General features: G+C 39.3%; 1 protein-coding gene across 4 annotated transcripts in view; it reads right to left on the bottom strand.

The window, feature by feature from the left end:
* Nucleotides 1-18,417, bottom strand: part of TMTC2 (transmembrane O-mannosyltransferase targeting cadherins 2) — a 269,970-nt gene that overhangs the window by 108,799 nt on the left and 142,754 nt on the right. For all 4 annotated transcript variants that reach the window (XM_075428534.1, XM_075428536.1, XM_075428535.1 and 1 more), the window contains exon 3: nucleotides 2,645-3,473. In XM_075428534.1, coding sequence (XP_075284649.1) covers nucleotides 2,645-3,473 — 829 coding nt within the window. The remainder of the gene's footprint in view (nucleotides 1-2,644; nucleotides 3,474-18,417) is intronic.

Here is an 18,417-nt window from a genome sequence, read left to right on the forward strand (position 1 = left end):
CTTGCCTCTCAAATGACCTTACCAGTGCAGCACATCAGCTCAATGCTGTTGCATGGCACCCAGTCGCGCAGTGGCTTTCATCCTGCTAGGCCAGAATATAGATGAATCTGGGACATACTCGGTTCCTTGCTTTAGCAAAATCAGTCTTCATGGATTTCTACTTCTTTATCAGTTCCCACACGGGGAGTTCTTGGAGTCCCTCTTTGCTTTTTAGCCTAGGACAGAAGCAGCTCTTGTTCGGGAGCTCTTTGCAGGAGGAGAGAAGAAAAGCAGAACAGTCAGGGAAAATGATCCTGTCGCTCAAAAATACTCATGAGTAAGAAAATACTCATGAGGAGAAAAGGCTGTGAGTCGAAGAAAACAGAAACAAGAAGTGGCAGCTTCTTCTTAGCAGCCTAAAAAGAAGGAAAACACTTCTCCACTCTACTGCTTGACTGAGCAGTCCATTGTCTCACTGTCTGAATAGCCTATTTATCTCTAGCATTCATAAAAATAAAAAAAAAAAGAGACAAACAAAAATAAATTGTTTTTCCTATGTCAACCTCATTTAACTACTGAAGAGTAGTTTGAATTGTTGGTTTCCTAATGCTTTTGCAGGATTGGCAGCCAGTCTAGTCCAGTTAGGCTTGCCTGATTGTATGAGAAATAGAAAATAAAATTAGCATAGTCAAAGCCAGGGATAATCTGGGAAGTATTCACAATAATGAATAGAGTTTGGTGACAGGTGGCTTTAGCTGGGAGTTTCTGATACCCAGCCTTGTTACAATGTGTGTGGGCTAGTAAATATTCAGCAGAAGTTTAACAGGATATATTAAGGAGAGTTACAGTCAGCTCAGTCACGTCTATATCACCACACTGACATGCTGTCTTTGCTTTTGCATATCTTACAAGAAACTTAATGTCAGCTTATATGGCAAGAAAGCAGACAATCACATATACACAACTCTGTGCGTTCTGAGATGTGTACGATGAAAACAGCTCGCCTTGTCTCCTGGGAGTATAATACCCAGTAGTCTAATTTCCAGACAATACTGCAGTCAATCCTACCGTTGAACGAAAACTAGAATATTATTTGTTTTAATCACAAAAAATGGCTCAAAGCAAGCAGACAACTATTAATACAGTCTAGAATATCTGCGGATCTCCACCAAGGACAAAAATGAAACATACATTAACCATATAATCAAGTGCACACACACTCTTTTCTTTCCAAGGAATGCCAATGTTTTAACATAAGCTTTATATCACCACTAAACTGGTAAGTCTCACAGCATCATATAATTATTCTAGTGTGCTGTCTTGCTGTTCAGTTACTTCTCTTCATTTCTTGACCTCCTGCTTTAGTCTTGAAAAAAGTAAAAGAAACGGGATGTGCTTGTTCACAGTTAACAAAAAGTCACCTCCTGCAGCAACAAGTTTAGCGTGACAAAGCATATGAAGAAGAGTTATGAAATCAGACTGACGATTGACAAGCTGTTTTGGAAGGCATCTTACCTGCCACATCTACTTTTTCATTCCCTATCAGTTCAGAGTAACACCTGCCTTTGCCTCTTACTGTCACAGCTTTTAGACTATGGCATGATAACTGTCTAACCAAGCAGCAGACCTCCGACAGCAGACAACTTTGCATCATACAATGGGCTTCTAAGCAGAAAATTGGAAAAAAATCAAGTGCAATATGTTCAAGCGCTGTCAAATTTTTCTTTCACAGAAAGGCAAAGCAATCAAGTCATCCCTTCTCACTTCTGATGAATTGTGAATAACGATGCCTACATTGCACTCACAGGTGGTATTCTGACGGTTCTCATGTAAACTCGCTTGTGTGCCAAGAGTAGTCCAGCCAGGCAGCATGCAGTTCAGGATCCCAGCTGGGTCTGCTGTATATGCTGAAACCACCAAGCCACAACTAAACATTGTTACTGATCGCTAAACTAGTCGGTTTACTGCCTGTTTGGTTGTGTTTACACTAGCTGTAGTCACATTTCATTACGGCACAGATACAGCCTTTGCGAGAAGTAGCTGGGCAACGTTACTAATAGCTGACATTTATACATTAACATGAAGGCATAAGTGTTTGACAATAACTCTTTATACTACTTGTATGCAGGAAGAACTACAGTAATTTCCCAGGCTGAATAATGTGACCTTATTTCCTCATTTTTAATATGCAGTATTGACATTATTTCCATCAGATGAAATAAAAAACCCCAAAACAAACCATCTCCCTGGTGCTGTCCTTTACTATTCCTTGTATTTTCTAGTCATAGAGAGCAGAACATTCGGTGAAATATGAAAAACCTTCATTAGCATGATAGATACCAGACTCCAGATGGAAAATTACAAGGGTGGGGTCTGTAATACTAATGACAAATCTTTAATTCCAAAATACAGAACTAAGATCAGTGAAAAAGAAAGTATCCTCTTACCTTAGGGTCTCATTTTCTCCTTGTTAATGCCACACCTGTAACACCTAATCAAAGCACATTCCTGCTTTTCCTCGTTTTTTACTAACATACATATTATTGCAACTTAAAAGGACATTTCCTGAAGTATCTTCTTTAGATATAGTTCATAAAAGCAGACAATTCAAAGGCAAAGACAGATATGAATAAATAAAACATTCACCATAAAGAGCAAAAATTACCTTTAGCAGGGTTTACTTTTATCCCTGACCTATACAGCATCTCCTCATTCTGCCAGTCCCCATTCCTGACAACAGTCTTGAGTCCATAGAAAACAATTAATGCAGCAGTGGAACAAAAAACCAAGTTCTTCAGAAAGCGCTTTTGGGCTTTGACATAAAGGGCCCTGACACCTACTGTAACCAGCAGGCAGAAGCCCATACTAGGAACATACAGCACACGCTCTGCTATTACAAAGCCAACATAGAAAAATAAGTTCGTGGCAGGAACAAAGGGCACTATTAACAAAGACAGAGACAGAATGACAATGTTCTCAGTTGAAGGAAGCTGCAGTTTCTGCATTTCATGCTTTTTTATACCATTCTCTTCTTTTGATGCAAAGCTTGACTTCACCTCCAGTGTCTTGTACTCCATCTCTGAGTGACAGCTATGCCCATTAGCATTCTGCTTGCCGTTCATTACAGTTCTCCCATTGCATTCTTTCTCATTGCTGGAGCCCTTCAAGCTAAAGTAGGCAAGGAGTAGGAGTCCAGCATAGAAGGCCACAGTGTGTAGATTCCTCCAGTCACTGACTGCTTTAAGAAGAGGCACGGCATCCATAGACCAGTCAAAGCTGAGGGTATCTGGGCACAGCAACAGCCAGAGGTTCTTGGTTGGCAGGTAAAAGAAGGTCAGCGTACGCGTGAGAAAACTGTCTGAGTCAGCTGCTGGATTGTCAGAATTGGAAAAACTTGGGGGCTTGTTGCCCATCCAGTATAAGCGGACACCCAGCAGTGCAGTCCCCCAGGAGGTCAATAAACCAATGCTGAAGAAGAGGGTCAAATTCTTTCTCTGCAAGAAACAAACAAACAAAAAAAACACAAAAAAATCAGTACAAATCAACACCAGGTGTTTAATTCTGTAAATTATAAACAAAAGGAACTGAGAAATATCTGACAACTTTTTTTTTGTTAATGGAAACCAGCACTATAGAACCTGGTCTCTGACATTTGGATCACGAAATGTTGGGGTATGACACTGGTCAGACTAAAAGCACAGGCTCTTTCATTTAAACTGTATCAAGCCTGCATCAGTCAAGCCTTTAAAGATCTTAGGGCTGTCAGTCCTTGCTTAAGATTTAGTTGTGTAATCTTTTGAAAACTCTTTATTTTAGAGGAATTTATGGAAACTTACATACACCAGTTTGCCTTAACTATTTTTAAAGTTTAAAGAATGTTCCAGTTCCTTTTTCCTTAAAGTCTCTCCTAAGATATTTCAGCTGAGAACCAAATCAACTTTGCAAGAAGCCAACAGCAGAAAACTGACACAGATTCCATGTTTAGATCTTCCAGCTCCTACCTATTAACTACAGTGAACATTTGGAGCCTTCAGATCTGCCCACTACTGAAAGCCTCACTTCATTTTGCATCTCACAGCCAAACATATCAGTTTTTTCCTTCAAGCACACCATATTGAATAAGTGATCTAAAACCTTTCACATCTTGATATCCGCCTAAGTAGCATTATGTGAAGCATGCAGCTGCCTCCACCTACCCATGTCATCATGCTGGCAACTCGAAGAGCCTCCACTTATTTATGAAATAACTCAACATTTGCCCAGTGGAGCTGCTTGTTGCGTTCCTCCCCATTGTATCTGAAAGCATTTACTTACTGAAATGCTTGCAGAAACATACCACTTCTGCCTAGATGAGAATCAGGAAGCAAGATTTTCTCACCTATTTCTAGGACTGATGAGCTTAAGTTCTGCTATCAACTACATGGGCGTCCTAAATGAAAGCTGCTCTGGATTACTCTCTATTTGCAGAAGAATCTGTAAAAGCTAAAACATGTCTATTTTTATATTTCTATTTCTCAAATGCCTTTTGTAAGAAAAGAAAAACTATTTGCCAAATAGCTCCAGGTATGGTGTAAGCACTTTGATAATCTTTTCCCCCATTATTACAAAGAATTACTTTTCAATCATTTTTCAGTTTATCAGGTCTGTTTTTTCCATCTCAGGCTACACATTCCTGGGTTGGTTTTTCAACGCTTCCTCAGTTATTCAGAAGCAGGACCTCACACTGGAATGTTTTATCATTTTTCTCTCAAACAGCTCATTTTTCTCCTTTGTGGGAGGACTCTCCCCTTGATATTATGAAATACAGATGATTGTGCTGCTCTATTTTAGGTAAATTGTTAATAGTTTTCTACCAAGAGGTTACTGATGTTCCAGTAACAAGACGTGGTCTAGTCACTATAATTTATCTGCTTATCTCATGAACAAATTTATTCCTTTTCCTATTTCTGTAGAGTTTCTCCTTGTGAAGTTTAAAATATTTAATGGTAGTTAGATTAATTCATTCAATTTTGAGACAATAGAGAAGAATTCAATGGAGGCATTAGGAGGGAACAAACAAATTTATAATGAAAATATTTATGTACTTGTATCAGAACCACCAAAAAAATGCAGGCATTTTTAATACATGAAGTAAAACCGGAGGCCACATATTTCATTTGCCATATTAAATCCAGTTTGATTTATTAGCTTCTGCATATTTCTATATTCTGGAAAATCAACAATTTTTTGGTAATAAATCAATCAAAACCCACATCTACACTTTATGATTAATATATTCCCTGGAAAGCCTACTGTAACAACCTCCTTTTATTTGTAAGCTAGATAATACTTTGCAACTCATCTCAGATACTGTTTCATCCCTGTCTGTCAGGACTGTTAAAATGCTTTTAATGTTGTAAAGCTGTGTAAACTGGTTATCACTGAAACTCCCAACTACGTTTATATTTGGAAAAAAAAGATTATTCAGATTTCATGGATTTGCACGTACACCCTCATAGTAAAACATGTCCCTGATTCAACTTATCCTCTCATTCCTGTCATATTTTGCTACATGGAAAATCTTCTGCCCACCCCTCTGGCTCAATTATTTGCAAACTCATTTTCTCATTCCAAACATGCATATAAATAACTCTCAAATGTTAAATGTGACCTTTTTTTGCTCTTTATATACACTTTTCTACAGTCTCTTAAGAGGAGGCTGCTTAGAGGGAAAGAGGTTGCGAAGTGGAAGATTGGGGGGGGTTTTGTTCATTTGTTTGTTTTAATTAGAAATTCAGAGCAGGTCTTTGCTGGAAGACTATATACCAGTCGAAAGATTAAGACATCCTAACTACTAAGCAAGTGAAACTTGATTAACAGATGAGAAGTGAGCTTTCATGGATTGCTTAGACTGCTTTGTTATTTTGCTAATACTTACTTGACAACTGGAAGAAAATCTCCCTTTCCTGAAGTTCTAACAATTGCACTTTTCAATCAAATGCTGAGAAAGTTCACATTACAAAGGTCTTTGATAAAACCATGCTACAGCAGATATGCCATTCCTCATGGATAACAGAGAAATCTGCTAAAAACTTTCAGATCTTCATACACCATAAAACAGTAACATAGAAAATCCTGCCTCTTGCTCCTAGCCCTAGAATGCAAACGGTCTGTACCTCAGAGCTAATCCATCCTTGCTGCTGGAGTAACTATTTGCAGTCTCCCTTTTAAGCTTAAATTTAAGATCTGTAAGGTCTGGATCCTTACACTTTCTGGTTCTACAAGGAACACAACATATCTATATGTAATATTGTATTTCATGCTTTAACTTTTTTTTTTTTTTTTTTTCCCTAAATTTTACACCAGTGTCAAGTAAAATATCAGAGCATTCACTCGCGGAGCTCACAGATAGCCGAGCAGGTGGTTTTCCACACCAAGAAATCTATTTATTATGTTGTGAAATATTAGAGCAGGAGCTCTGGTGGATTCTTTAGCTCAATTAACTGACTACAGGAGTGGAGTCAAATATTCTCTTGTTCCCTCAGACACAAATGGTTTACATCCTTCCCCAGAAACCATTTCAGACAAGGATCTTCTCAAAAGCCAGTAGGTTTACATCTTTTTAAAATTAACTACACATTAACTACAGCTACCAATAACCTGTATAACACTTACACGCCATTGTGGATTTTCAGATTTCAGAGGAGATCCTCTGGACTCAGTCTAAAACCAGGACTAGAACTGTGTCTAACATTTAAACGTCTGTCACAAAAATTGAAAGTTGGATACCTTTTTTTTTTCTTAAATCACACACAGACAGCATTGGCTTCGAAGGGAAATGACAAACTCATTCCCCGTTCTTCATCTCTCAACACAGCTTTTATCCCTCTGTACTAATGTAGTCAGAGATAATTAGAAAGGCTTAGCGCACACTTTGGCTTTACTTTCTTCCAGGCTTTCCATAGCAAACCAAAGGACAAAAAAAAATGGTTACAGCAATTTATTAGCATTAAATAATATAATCAGTTCCCCAGCAGACTTTTGCCTGCAAAGAAAGTGCTTTCAAAATGAACTCTGCTCAGACAACCACTTTCACTAGCAACTCTTCCTCTGAGACTCCTGACAGCCTGTGCTCTTCTGACTGTGTACATTTAGTGTAGCCCAGCAGCAGCAAGTGATCCTCTGTAACGCTTGGCAGAAAGGATTTGGATTACTATACTCATGAGTCCTAATCCAGCCCATCTGCCATATGTTTTGACACCCCCATAAATCCTCTAACCTTTCATAAGTAGTCGTTTTCATCTGGGGAAAAAATAAGCACTGATTTAGATCAGATTTAACATCTCTCCTGCCTGCTAACAATGAAGTACCACCACTGCATTTTTAGTGTTTGTGACTACAGAAAACTTTTTCGTCTCCCTACCAAAATCCATCTGCATGACCCACCCACACTGCACATTTCCCTTGCATTAAATCCTAATTCCTCACTCCATTATACTGCTCTTAAAATAAGGAACTGCAGCAGATTTCTTGATTGGACAGCCCCTGCCAAAGCTCAGTCATCACCTAAGCAGTATCCAAAGCGTTTTCAAAAGACACTGTTCTTTTAACCTCACCTTGTCCATGTCACAAAGCAGCATTATATACGGCACATGGTCAAGACAGCCCAGATATCAAAATCACTGAGGCTAACCACACACAAAATGTTATTTTTAGAACTCAAGAAACACAGAAAATAAAGTGGTTAAGTCACCAGGCATTACTCACAGAAGTTTCTTTTCCAACTTAGAGCTCCTTGAAAATATGTTGGCTTGAGAACTGGGGCTTCCCAAAGCAGCAAAATGCTGCCAAATCACTAGACTGACAGTATCTTCTTTCGACGACAGGTAGAGGCTCCTGGATCACAGCTCAGCTGGATTTGAGCTGACCTAGAGTTCAAAGTGTATCCCCACCAGGGACGAAGCTATTTGCCACAGCGCCTGCTAGGTCATAGTACTGAGCTGGAAGTGGCCTTTACTGCTCCCTCTCCACTTTTCCAGTTTGTTCCTGTTCACATGGCCCACTAAATGAGGTTCCCCCATTTACACTGGTGATACAAGAGCAGCTGGCCTGAAGGTCTGTTTTTCCTCTGAACTGGAACTCTATAGCTTATCCAATACAGCAACCAACTGTACAGATTAAATGATGCTCACTTCTAGTGTTATGCACCCACACAACTCTTCCTCAACAAGGAAGTCAGTGCATTCATGAAACAGTTGAACATTATGTGTACATACTTTTATTGTAATTAGGAAGCAGCACAAGCTAAGCCGTCCTTATTGCTGTTGACTTGCCTTACTAAAATTTAAATTGAGTTACAAATAGTTGAATTTCAAATTGCCCACAGTCTTCCTCTAATTCTTTAATATGAATCCACAAATTAAAAAAAAACCCCTCTAATGTCTCAGCTGAAAAAAAATGTTATAAGGACTACAGGGGAGAAGACAAATTGCATGAAGCGCACAAACTGTATGAATGACTGGAGGTAGTACATGAGCAGAAGGGACTACAGTAGCTTGATAAATCTGTGAGCACTATCAGCGCAACAGAGAAAGCTCTCTCAGGATAAATCTACACAGCCAAATGCAGCGTGACTATGGTGACACTATGGTTACCTACCCAGGGTTAATCCACCTATCTGCAGCAGCAAGAACTTGTCACAGGGGGTTAGAAGCCCACTGGGACCAAAAGACATTCCTGAACTGCCAGACTGCCCAGGAATGCTGCCCCGCGCTGTTACCAGGGCACAGGTAGAGAGGTAGTACAACCTGCACTTCATTTAACAAGCATCATCTCATTCGAGAGGTTCCGCAGTGAAGGAGGGGTGCTGCACTTTCTGCACTAGCCAAAATGCTGAGAGCTCACTGAACACGCAAGTATATTGGAAGGCAGTACTGGAATTCAAAACGATCTTGAAAAAACAGAGAAATGTTCAGAAAAATAACCCTGTATAAAAGGCAGGGGCAGCTCCAACTGCTTAAAGCTACACAGGTATGAGACGCGGAACAAGTAGCTGGCTCTTCTTTAGAGAAGCTTCAGGGATTATCACAGATCACAAGCAACTCTTTTAAACCACTGCTAAAAGGTAAACGCTGTACTGAGACTACCGATGAAAGCACACCCTTTCAGACCTGTGAAGTAATCCTTCCACTCTTCTCGATACTAGTAAATCCTAAAAGTGTCTCGCTCCAGCACAGAACTTTCAGAAATAAACAGAGGAACTGGAGAGAGGTCAGAGGAGTGGAGTGAGACTGATTAGTGATCTAGAAAAACATGTCCCATGAGGAAAAAATGAACATAAGCTGTATAGACATGACAGCTGCCTTCTAGTATATAAATGACTGCTGCAAACAGGAAAGGAATAATCTGTTCTCTATATTCATGTCCAAAAGAAGAGAGTAATAAGCTTCAGTACAGGAAAAGATGATTCAGGTCAGCTATCAAGAGATGCTTTCCACTGCTTGATATGCGCTGGAAAAATTTGCCATAGAGGTTGAGTCCACAGCTTTATGCTGCCTTTAAGGATACATTAAACGTATAACTTGTGGGAAAGACAGAAGTATTGTCAGCCCTGTTTCAGGGACAGAATGATGTACTGTACAGCCTCTTGCGGTAACTTCTCAACATTACTTCCTCTAATTACCATAACAATATCATCAGCATTTCTACTGAAAAGAAGCATATTTTTCTCTCTTTGTGACCCTTTAAAGTATAACCCATCCATGCTCTGGTCATTTCTGCATTAGAGCTTCCTGCAGTCCTACTTTGTCTTCACATTTGTTCCACTTCCCTCCAACTCAGGCAAAATGTTTGTTAATATGATCCTCATGTTTTGTTCCCCCAGTCACATTGGCATCTTCTGAACATTTCTAAAATCCACCTCTTACAAACAAACACTTCTTTTTTTCCCCAATTGTGCAAATCCATGCCATTGTCTCTAATAAAAAAAAAACAAAACCAAACCTCAATCTTCTATAATGGTTTGCAATCTTCATGTAGCCACCAATTTAATGGTGATCTCTGCCCATCTCTGCCCTTAAGACATTCTCTCATCCTAGAGCATATGTCTTAAAAACTACTGTGTATAAAGCTAAAAAAAACCCACAAAAGATTAATAAAAAACAATCTGTGAGAGTCAATGAACTATTTCTAACCTGGTCACCATAATGTAAACACTACATTTTTTTCGTGATACATTTCCACTTCTGCCCTCCTCATCTTCTCCATAAGCATCCTTCTACCCCCAGATATATCCATATGTGATGTTGAAAAAATAAAAATAAAACACATAGAAAGACAGATATTTTGTGTTGAGAGCTTTAGTGCAACATTAATTTAAATCTTGGTTTCTATTTGCTGTGTTATTATGATTATCCAAGCGTTCTGGTTGGTAGAATAGTGTCACTAGTATCAGCAATTTATACCAGTTAATGGCCACATTTCAAGCTCACCAAGTGAGAATGTTAACAGCAATAGTGACTCAAAAAGTTGGCATTATTATGTTCTAATTTCTTGATAACATACAAGATATAAAAAAGTTAAGAAAAAATATTAAAAGTAAATAATCCAAGTAAGACTCTGCAAAAAGCTAACAGCATACATAACGAGACAAAAAAAATGCTTGAAATTTTTAAAAACTCTTATTATCAATACGCTAAGACATCCAGCTAGCACATACAACTGCACAATGTCACAGAGCAATTCACAGAAGTTCAAAGGGAACCAAGGGAAAAATCCAGCTGTGTAGAAGAGCACCAGTTCACCTCTGCCACGTGGACTACAAGGCAGCAGGACAGTCTCATTGATGACTGGCACAGCTCAGGCAGGCAGCACGGCTCAGCACTAGGCTTGAGCAACCTGATGAGTAGGCCTGCAGAGCCCCAAGGAGAAAAGAAGCTTTGCCCGAGTCCTCCTGAACTCAGGGAGGGTAGATTTAGACTAGATATAAGGAACCAATTTTTTACAGTGAGGGTGGTGAAACACTGGAACAGGTTGCCCAGAAAGGTAGTGGAGCCCCATCCCTGGAAACATTCAAGGTCAGGTTGGACGGGGCTCTGAGCAACCTGGTCTAGTTGAAGCCGCTGAAGCTGTCCCTGCTTAGGCTAGATGACCTCTAAAGGTCCCTTCCAACCCAAAGCATTCTATGATTCTACTGGGAAAGCAAAATCTGTACCTGCTGAATAGCTGGGCTCTCCTCTTGAGGAACGAACACATCTGAAAACGAATACCCAAGGCTGAGGCTCACCATGTCATTTGGATCTCCGACACCATGCTACGTAAATCTGACTTGACAAAGTTTTTGAACTACTCATCCTGTAGAAAGTGTTGGCAACTTAATAAAGCCCTGATCACCTGAACAGGTGAATATGCATTTTTTCTTCTAAAGGAAGTTTATTCTGTTCTTCTGTACAATGTACAGGCGTGCTTAAGAAAAAAAAGAAGCAAAGAGCACATACTGCAATCCTACCTATAAACCTACCAACAAAAATTATTATGGCCCATTTCACGTTTCCTATACTAATAAGATGGCAATAAAGGGAAGTTAAAGCCTAAGAGCTGGTTTAATACACAGTGGGAGAAAAAATACACTATAAGAATGTAAACAGACACATACTTTTTAACTGACTAATGCAAATAGAAATGGATTTTATGAGAAAAAATATCATTTAATGCCAGATTAAGCCTCTGGCAATGATTAAGAAACTTCATCAATCCAGTCGAAGGAAGTCATCAATAATCAATTTCTGTACATGGTATAAATAGCAAGTTGGCTCTAGTTTTGACAGAACAACCTATCTAGACACAATAGAAATCCACCAGCTGGAAACCCATCCAGCTACTAAAGTCAGTTTCTACAGTGCAAAACAAGCAGCATTTAACGGGGTTTTTTGTTTTCCCCTTTGTCAACTGAAAAATTGAGGTGTTTTGTTTATTTGTACTTTTAAAAAATAGCAAAAGAACAAGCAGCACAGTTATCCTGAAACTATGTTCACAACAAAGAAAAAGTATTATAACTTTAAACACTTAATTGTAATTCTAGAAAAGCTTAAACACCTACAACATTTTGAAAGAGAAACACAGATAATATTGAAAATCTGCATGAAATACAGAATCTGCTTAGCAACTCGGAAGGCGCTTTATATTATCAAGAGAAATTAATTTAAGATCATACAAGTAGTCACTTATTTCCTTTGAAAAAAATAATATTTAAAGCTTGTTTTGGTACAGATATTTTATTTTCAGATCTACTGGTTCAGCAAAATAGCAGAAAAAATTAAAGTGACTCAGAAACTGTGTGTGTAACAAACTGAATACAAGGCTATGTTGTAACTACAAAAATTAATAAGAAAAAAAATCATACTCCCCTTCTACACCCACCCCCACACAAAGTACATTTATTTATGAGGTGGTACGAGAGGATGGCCAGAAGACACTCACAAGCAGCGCAACTGTTATGCCTGAAGTCAGTTCCTTTAGAAGTAGGAATAAACTTCACAGTATCAGCCATTGATCAGTCATTCACTTCAGAGGCGGTGCTTATTATAAACAACAGCTTAATAGATATCTCCTATGGTCTGGATGCAATCTCTGTATAATTTCTACTTATTCTATGCTACAATAGCATCACATTTCAAACAATGGGAACCACAAAGAACTGGAGAAGCTATGTAGCAAGGTAGCAATGACTATCAGTTTCAGAAAGCCTTCAGAAAAGTGATATATAGTGAGATATACATACCTTCAAGATTCAAAATCACTGCCAACAGCAGATTCTCAAAGAGAATGCTAACAAATAGTAGGTCACCACCATTGATGAAAAGCTTGTTTTCCAAGGATATTGACAGGAACTCCTCTTCTACTGCTAGTCCAAACAAATAGTCTGAAGCACAGCAACATATCTCCTTTTCATCTGGCCTAGTCTTGCCTCCCATATAGCTCACCAGGCGGCTATGAAGCACTGGGAACAAAATTCTGGAAATACGAGCTTTGAGGTTTGAAGAAGAACACATCGGAGGGGGCAAAAAAACCTTATAGAATAAATTAAACAAACAACCTTTGTAAAACCTGAGCAGTAAGCACTGCAATCTCAGAGAAGCAAGACTGGGAAAAGTAACATTTTAATAACAATTTCATTTGTTCCTATTTTCCATTAGATCAAGTCAGTCTCTTACAGAATCGGTTATGCTCAAAGACTAATTTATAGAAGAGAGAGCTTGCTATGTTTTATGTTAATTACTGGGGACATTTTTTGTATTCATTCCCTACTGAATACACTAAATAGAAGAGGGAATGAATATCTATTAGAAAATGAATAGAGAGAACAAATTAAACTTTTTGCAGCACACAGCACTGGCTAGCTGTACAAGTAATGACTACCCAATGATAGCAAAGAGTGTTGCAAAGACATCACAGGAACAGAAATGCAAAAATATAAGAATATTTAGCCAATGATAAAAAATGCAAATACTTCAATAGAAAATATCCTCAAAAGTACGTTTGATAAAAATAATAGAATAGCTTGAATGGAATATCCTTTACCTTGTTTGCCTGCACATGAAATACGAAGATAATTTAAAACAAAAAACTTAGTGGTAATTTTTTGTACCCTTAGTCTAGACACCTTTTTAAGGGGTATTTAAAAGGATATTTAAGCACAGTCCTGTGTTTAATTTAAACACAAACTGTATTACTAGGGTCTGATGCAGGGACAGAGTTAAAGGTAAAGCAATTACGGACCTCAGTAATGCAAAACCAAATCCTTAAGAATCAAATACAGAGAGATGAAAAATGGTGAAGTAGAATATGGATGACAAAACTCACTTTATATCATGGGATTGTAATTGATATGATGACTCATTATTCTCTATTAAGCTAATGTGAAGAAATGAGGCAGTTAGCAATCTCCTGTGAAACAATACCAAGATACTTCTCAACCGAACTATTACAGGATGAAGTACTTAAAAGCGGTCAATTACTGGTACTGTAAGAGGTATGCTGAAGCCCCTTAACAGATTACATTAAATTTTCTTAAATGCCTGCACAGTTACCTTGTTTAGCTTAAAATAAGATGTTTAATATTTCATGCTAGGCAATGATCTGTGGTCAAATCAGTTTAGCTTGGAAAACAATCCAGCTTCTCTGAAGGAAATGAAAAAATATGTATTTTTTTAGAAGAAACCAAGAAATTTATTTTTTGTTAAACACATTCAGTACCATTATCAAAAAATTTGTTTTAAATAAGTTTCTCTGCTTTTTTGGATGAAACAAAGGAGGAAGAAATAAAAACAGTGCAAATAGAAATAATTTTGCCTGCATTTACTCATTCATGTTCACGCACACACACACACACAAAGCCTTCCTTATTAATTCCTGGTTTATAGGCCTGCTGTATTGCAAAGGTGTTTGGGGCATCGAGGAAGTGAACGCAAGTGTCTTTCCCGAGCGGGGCTCCGGTGCAAGCAGCCAGCCATTATGAAACTCATTTATTAATGAGTGAAGTTTGGAAGCGCAGCATTTTGGAGCCATAAAGAGATGATTTATAATGAGACTTCACTCAGTGGGAAAGCCAAAGTACAGCAATTTTCTCTCCAAATTATCATAATAGAAAGCTATTTAATGAGTGTGGGATTTCTTCAAGAATTCAGAAAAGGCAAGATCTGGAAGAGGACATGTTACATTATGCAGACACCCACATCACTGAATGTTTCTGCTAAACTAAAACCATCAAAATAAAAATCCTCAAAGCTGTTCCTATTTTGAGCTTTTGGCATGTTTTTAATAAGCCCTTTCAAATCTAAAACATAGATTTTTAGAGATCAGCAAATCGACATAATTCAGTATAAAAAAGTCAGTGAGGTTTGGTGAACTAAACTAGGTTGCCTAAGATCATGTACTTCATAGTACAAACAAGAAAAAATTGTACCCTGAAGCAAGACACTGGCTGGCAACGCAGCAACAAAAGAGCAGAGAGGTAAGTTCCCTGAACAAATTCAGCAGAAGCTTGTGGCAGTTACCTGCCTCCTTACAGCACTTTGCCCTTCAGGGGAGCACTTACCATGTTGGTGACCTAAATTCAGTAGCACACAAACCTGAGTCCTCCCCTTCATCCAGTCCAGATGAAAGCTACATCCAGCCTCCAATTATGTGGTGGGGTTTTTTTTAAATAAAAATTCAGTAACCCATATGCCATAATCTTCATGCATAAAATGGGCACATATGGGCTTTGCATGTTAGAAATTAATCACTTGCCTTTCAGATTACATTACTGAGTTTTCTAATGAAGGATGGCAGTGGGAAGGAGAAGACAATGGAGCAGAGTATGACAGACTTCTTAAAATCAAAATGTAGGCATAACTGGACTAACACTCAAATCATATTTATTGTCTAACTAGTAAATTTAGACCATGGCTTCCTCACTGTATAAGAACTTAAACAGCAATACTACTTTAAAAACTTTTATTTGTTTTCATATGGTTTTCAGAGTGATGAATTCCTTGCACAAAGTGACATGGTGTCAGCCCAACGGAGGGACCAGGGCATGGAGGTGGAAAGCTGAAGAAAGCAGTGCGATTTCATTAAGCCATGACTGCTACCAAAGATACCTATCAAATCATGACTTTCAAGAATATCGCTAGGACAGTGGTACCAGTGGCTCAATGTCCAGGTGAAGACCAGTGATGAGTGGTGTGCCTCAGGGGTCGGTACTGGGGCCGGTGCTGTTTAATATCTTTGTCGGCGACATGGACAGTGGGACTGAGTGCACCCTCAGCAAGTTTGTTGACAACACCATGCCGTGTGGTGTGGTTGAGACGCTGGAGGGAAAGGATGCCATTCAGAGGGAACTTGACAGGCTGGAGAGGTGGGCCTGTGTGAACCGCATGAAGTTCAACAAGGCCTTGTGCAAGGTCCTGCGCGTGGGTCAGGGCAATCCCAAACACAAGTACAGGCTGGGCAGAGAGTGGCTCGAGAGCAGCCCTAAGGAAAAGGAGTTGGGGGTACTGCTGGATGAGTAGCTCAACATGAACCGGCAATGTGCGCTTGCAGCCCAGAAAGCCAACTGTATCCTGGGCTGCATCAAGAGAAGCGTGGCCAGCAGCTCGAGGGAGGTGATTCTGCCCCTTTACACTGCTCTTGTGAGACCCCACCTGGAGTACTGCGTCCAGCTCTGGAGACCCCAACATAGGAAGGACATGGATGTGTTGGAGCGGGTCCAGAGGAGGGCCACAAAAATGATCAGAGGGCTGGAGCACCTCTCTTACGAGGACAGGCTAAGAGAGTTGGGGCTGTTCAGCCTGGAGAAGAGAAGGCTCCGGGGTGACCTTATAGCAGCCTGCCAGCACCTGATGGGGGCCTACAGGAAGGATGGGGAGGGACTTCTTACAAGGGTGTTTAGTGATAGGACAAGGGGGAATGGCTGTAAACTAAAAGAGGGCAGATTTAGGTTAGATATTAGGAAGAAATTCTTCACCATGAGGGTGGTGAAATACTGGAACAGGTTGCCCAGAGAAGTTGTGGATGTCCCCTCCCTAGAAGTGTTCAAGGCCAGGTTGGATGGAACTCTGAGTAACCAGGTCTAGTGGAAGACGAGCCTGCTCATGGCAGGCAGGTTGGAACTAGATGATCTTTAAGGTCCTTTCCAACCCTTACCATTCTATGATTCTATGATTCTATGATAGCTGCACTCTTGACATGCATTGTAGCAAAACACACACACACATCCCTGCTTCTTCAGCAAACTGAGACTCATAATGGTAATATTTATATGACAGCAGTTACATCTACTATACCTCAAGTAGTAACACTTCATTTTACTAAGTCTTGACAAAAATAAAGTTCCACTAAAAGTAAGATACGTAACTTACCTTAAAACAAGAAGTCCTTAAGCCATCATGCACAAAGCAGGATTACATGGCCACAAAATTCGCTCCCACCTGGAAGTCTTAAGAAAGTCCACTCTACACAAGTTGCTTGTTTTCAAGGTCACTACGTAAGTTACCCAGATGTCATGCTAGTAAAGGTCCAAACTCTTTAGTCTTGCAGAAGGGTGTGTGACATATTTCCTTAAACAATGGAAATATGCACATCTTCAGCTCCTTGATAATCTTCAGATGGTACGATGAACGTCACTGCTAGTGTTTTGCCTGTGCTTCAAACCATCTGCCCCACTCACATATCCACCACCAGCTCATCATTCTCCTGTTAAAAGCACGTTAAGAGTCCCCCTTAAACCTTCACAGAATCAAGGAATACCAGGTTGGAAGGGACCTCAAGGATCATCTGGTCCAAACTTTCTTGGCAAAAGCATGGTCTAGACAAGGTAGTCTAGCACCCTGTCCAGCTGAATCTTAATACAAGTGTCCAGTGCTGAGGAATCCATGACTTTCCTGGGGAGATTATTCCAATGGCTGATTGTTCTCATTGTGAAAAATTTTCCTCTTGTCAGAATCTCCCCAGGAGTAACTTGTAGCCATTACACCTCGTCTTTTCCATGTGACTCCTTGTAAAACAGGAGTCTCCGTCTTCTTTGCAGCCACCCTCTAAATACTTAAACATGGTGATAAGGTCTCTCCTAAGCCGCCTTTTCTCAAGGGTGAGCAAACCCAGTTCTCTCAGCCTTTCCTCATATACCAGGCTTCCCAGTCTCTCCCTGAAGGATGGAATAGCTATCCTCTAATAGTTCCAAACAGGGGAGATTCTTCCAAAGTTTTGCTACAAGTACTATGCCAAATGCGCCTGATACCACATCAAGATGCTTTTTCTGTCACCAGTTCTGACACAGATTTGCTGAATTATATTAAGCAGATTGCTTAACCACCTTTTGTCTCCTTTTGCACTAATCCTTCCCTACTGCCTTTAAATTCAGATCTTATATTCGTAAAATTACCAGGAATTGTAATGATGTTTTCTATAGTGCACAAAGAGGTTCTGTTCCCTTTCAAGTGTCAATTTTAAAAATAATTAAGCACTACAGACAATAGTGACCTCTTTTACTATGAAATCTGGAATTTTTCATTTAATACACTTCTGCTGCACATATATTTAACACAAGTAATAGCTTTCAACGACTTCATTTTCACTTTTATTCACCCTTAACTCCTTTTACTGTTTGCTTCTGCCACAAACTACACTGAAATGCAATGGTGCCTTTGGAAATGGTGGTGTTCACCTTTATGTAAAATGTCTTGTAAAATTTATTATGAGCCAACACTGCATCCTGGAAAGCCCAAGAACAACATCATCTACCACTTATTCCTCCAGAATTTTATGAATTAAATATTCAGGTAGACAGATATAGAGCGTGTCCAGCTAAATAGAGGTTGTAGCTTTCATCTAACAATTTCAGCTACTATGCTACTACAATGAAATTGATTTAGAAGAATTAATCCATTTTGAACCATCACCAGTTACCTTGTTTGCCAG

This window comes from Opisthocomus hoazin, chromosome 8, assembly GCF_030867145.1.
Source record: "Opisthocomus hoazin isolate bOpiHoa1 chromosome 8, bOpiHoa1.hap1, whole genome shotgun sequence".
NCBI lineage: Eukaryota > Metazoa > Chordata > Aves > Opisthocomiformes > Opisthocomidae > Opisthocomus > Opisthocomus hoazin.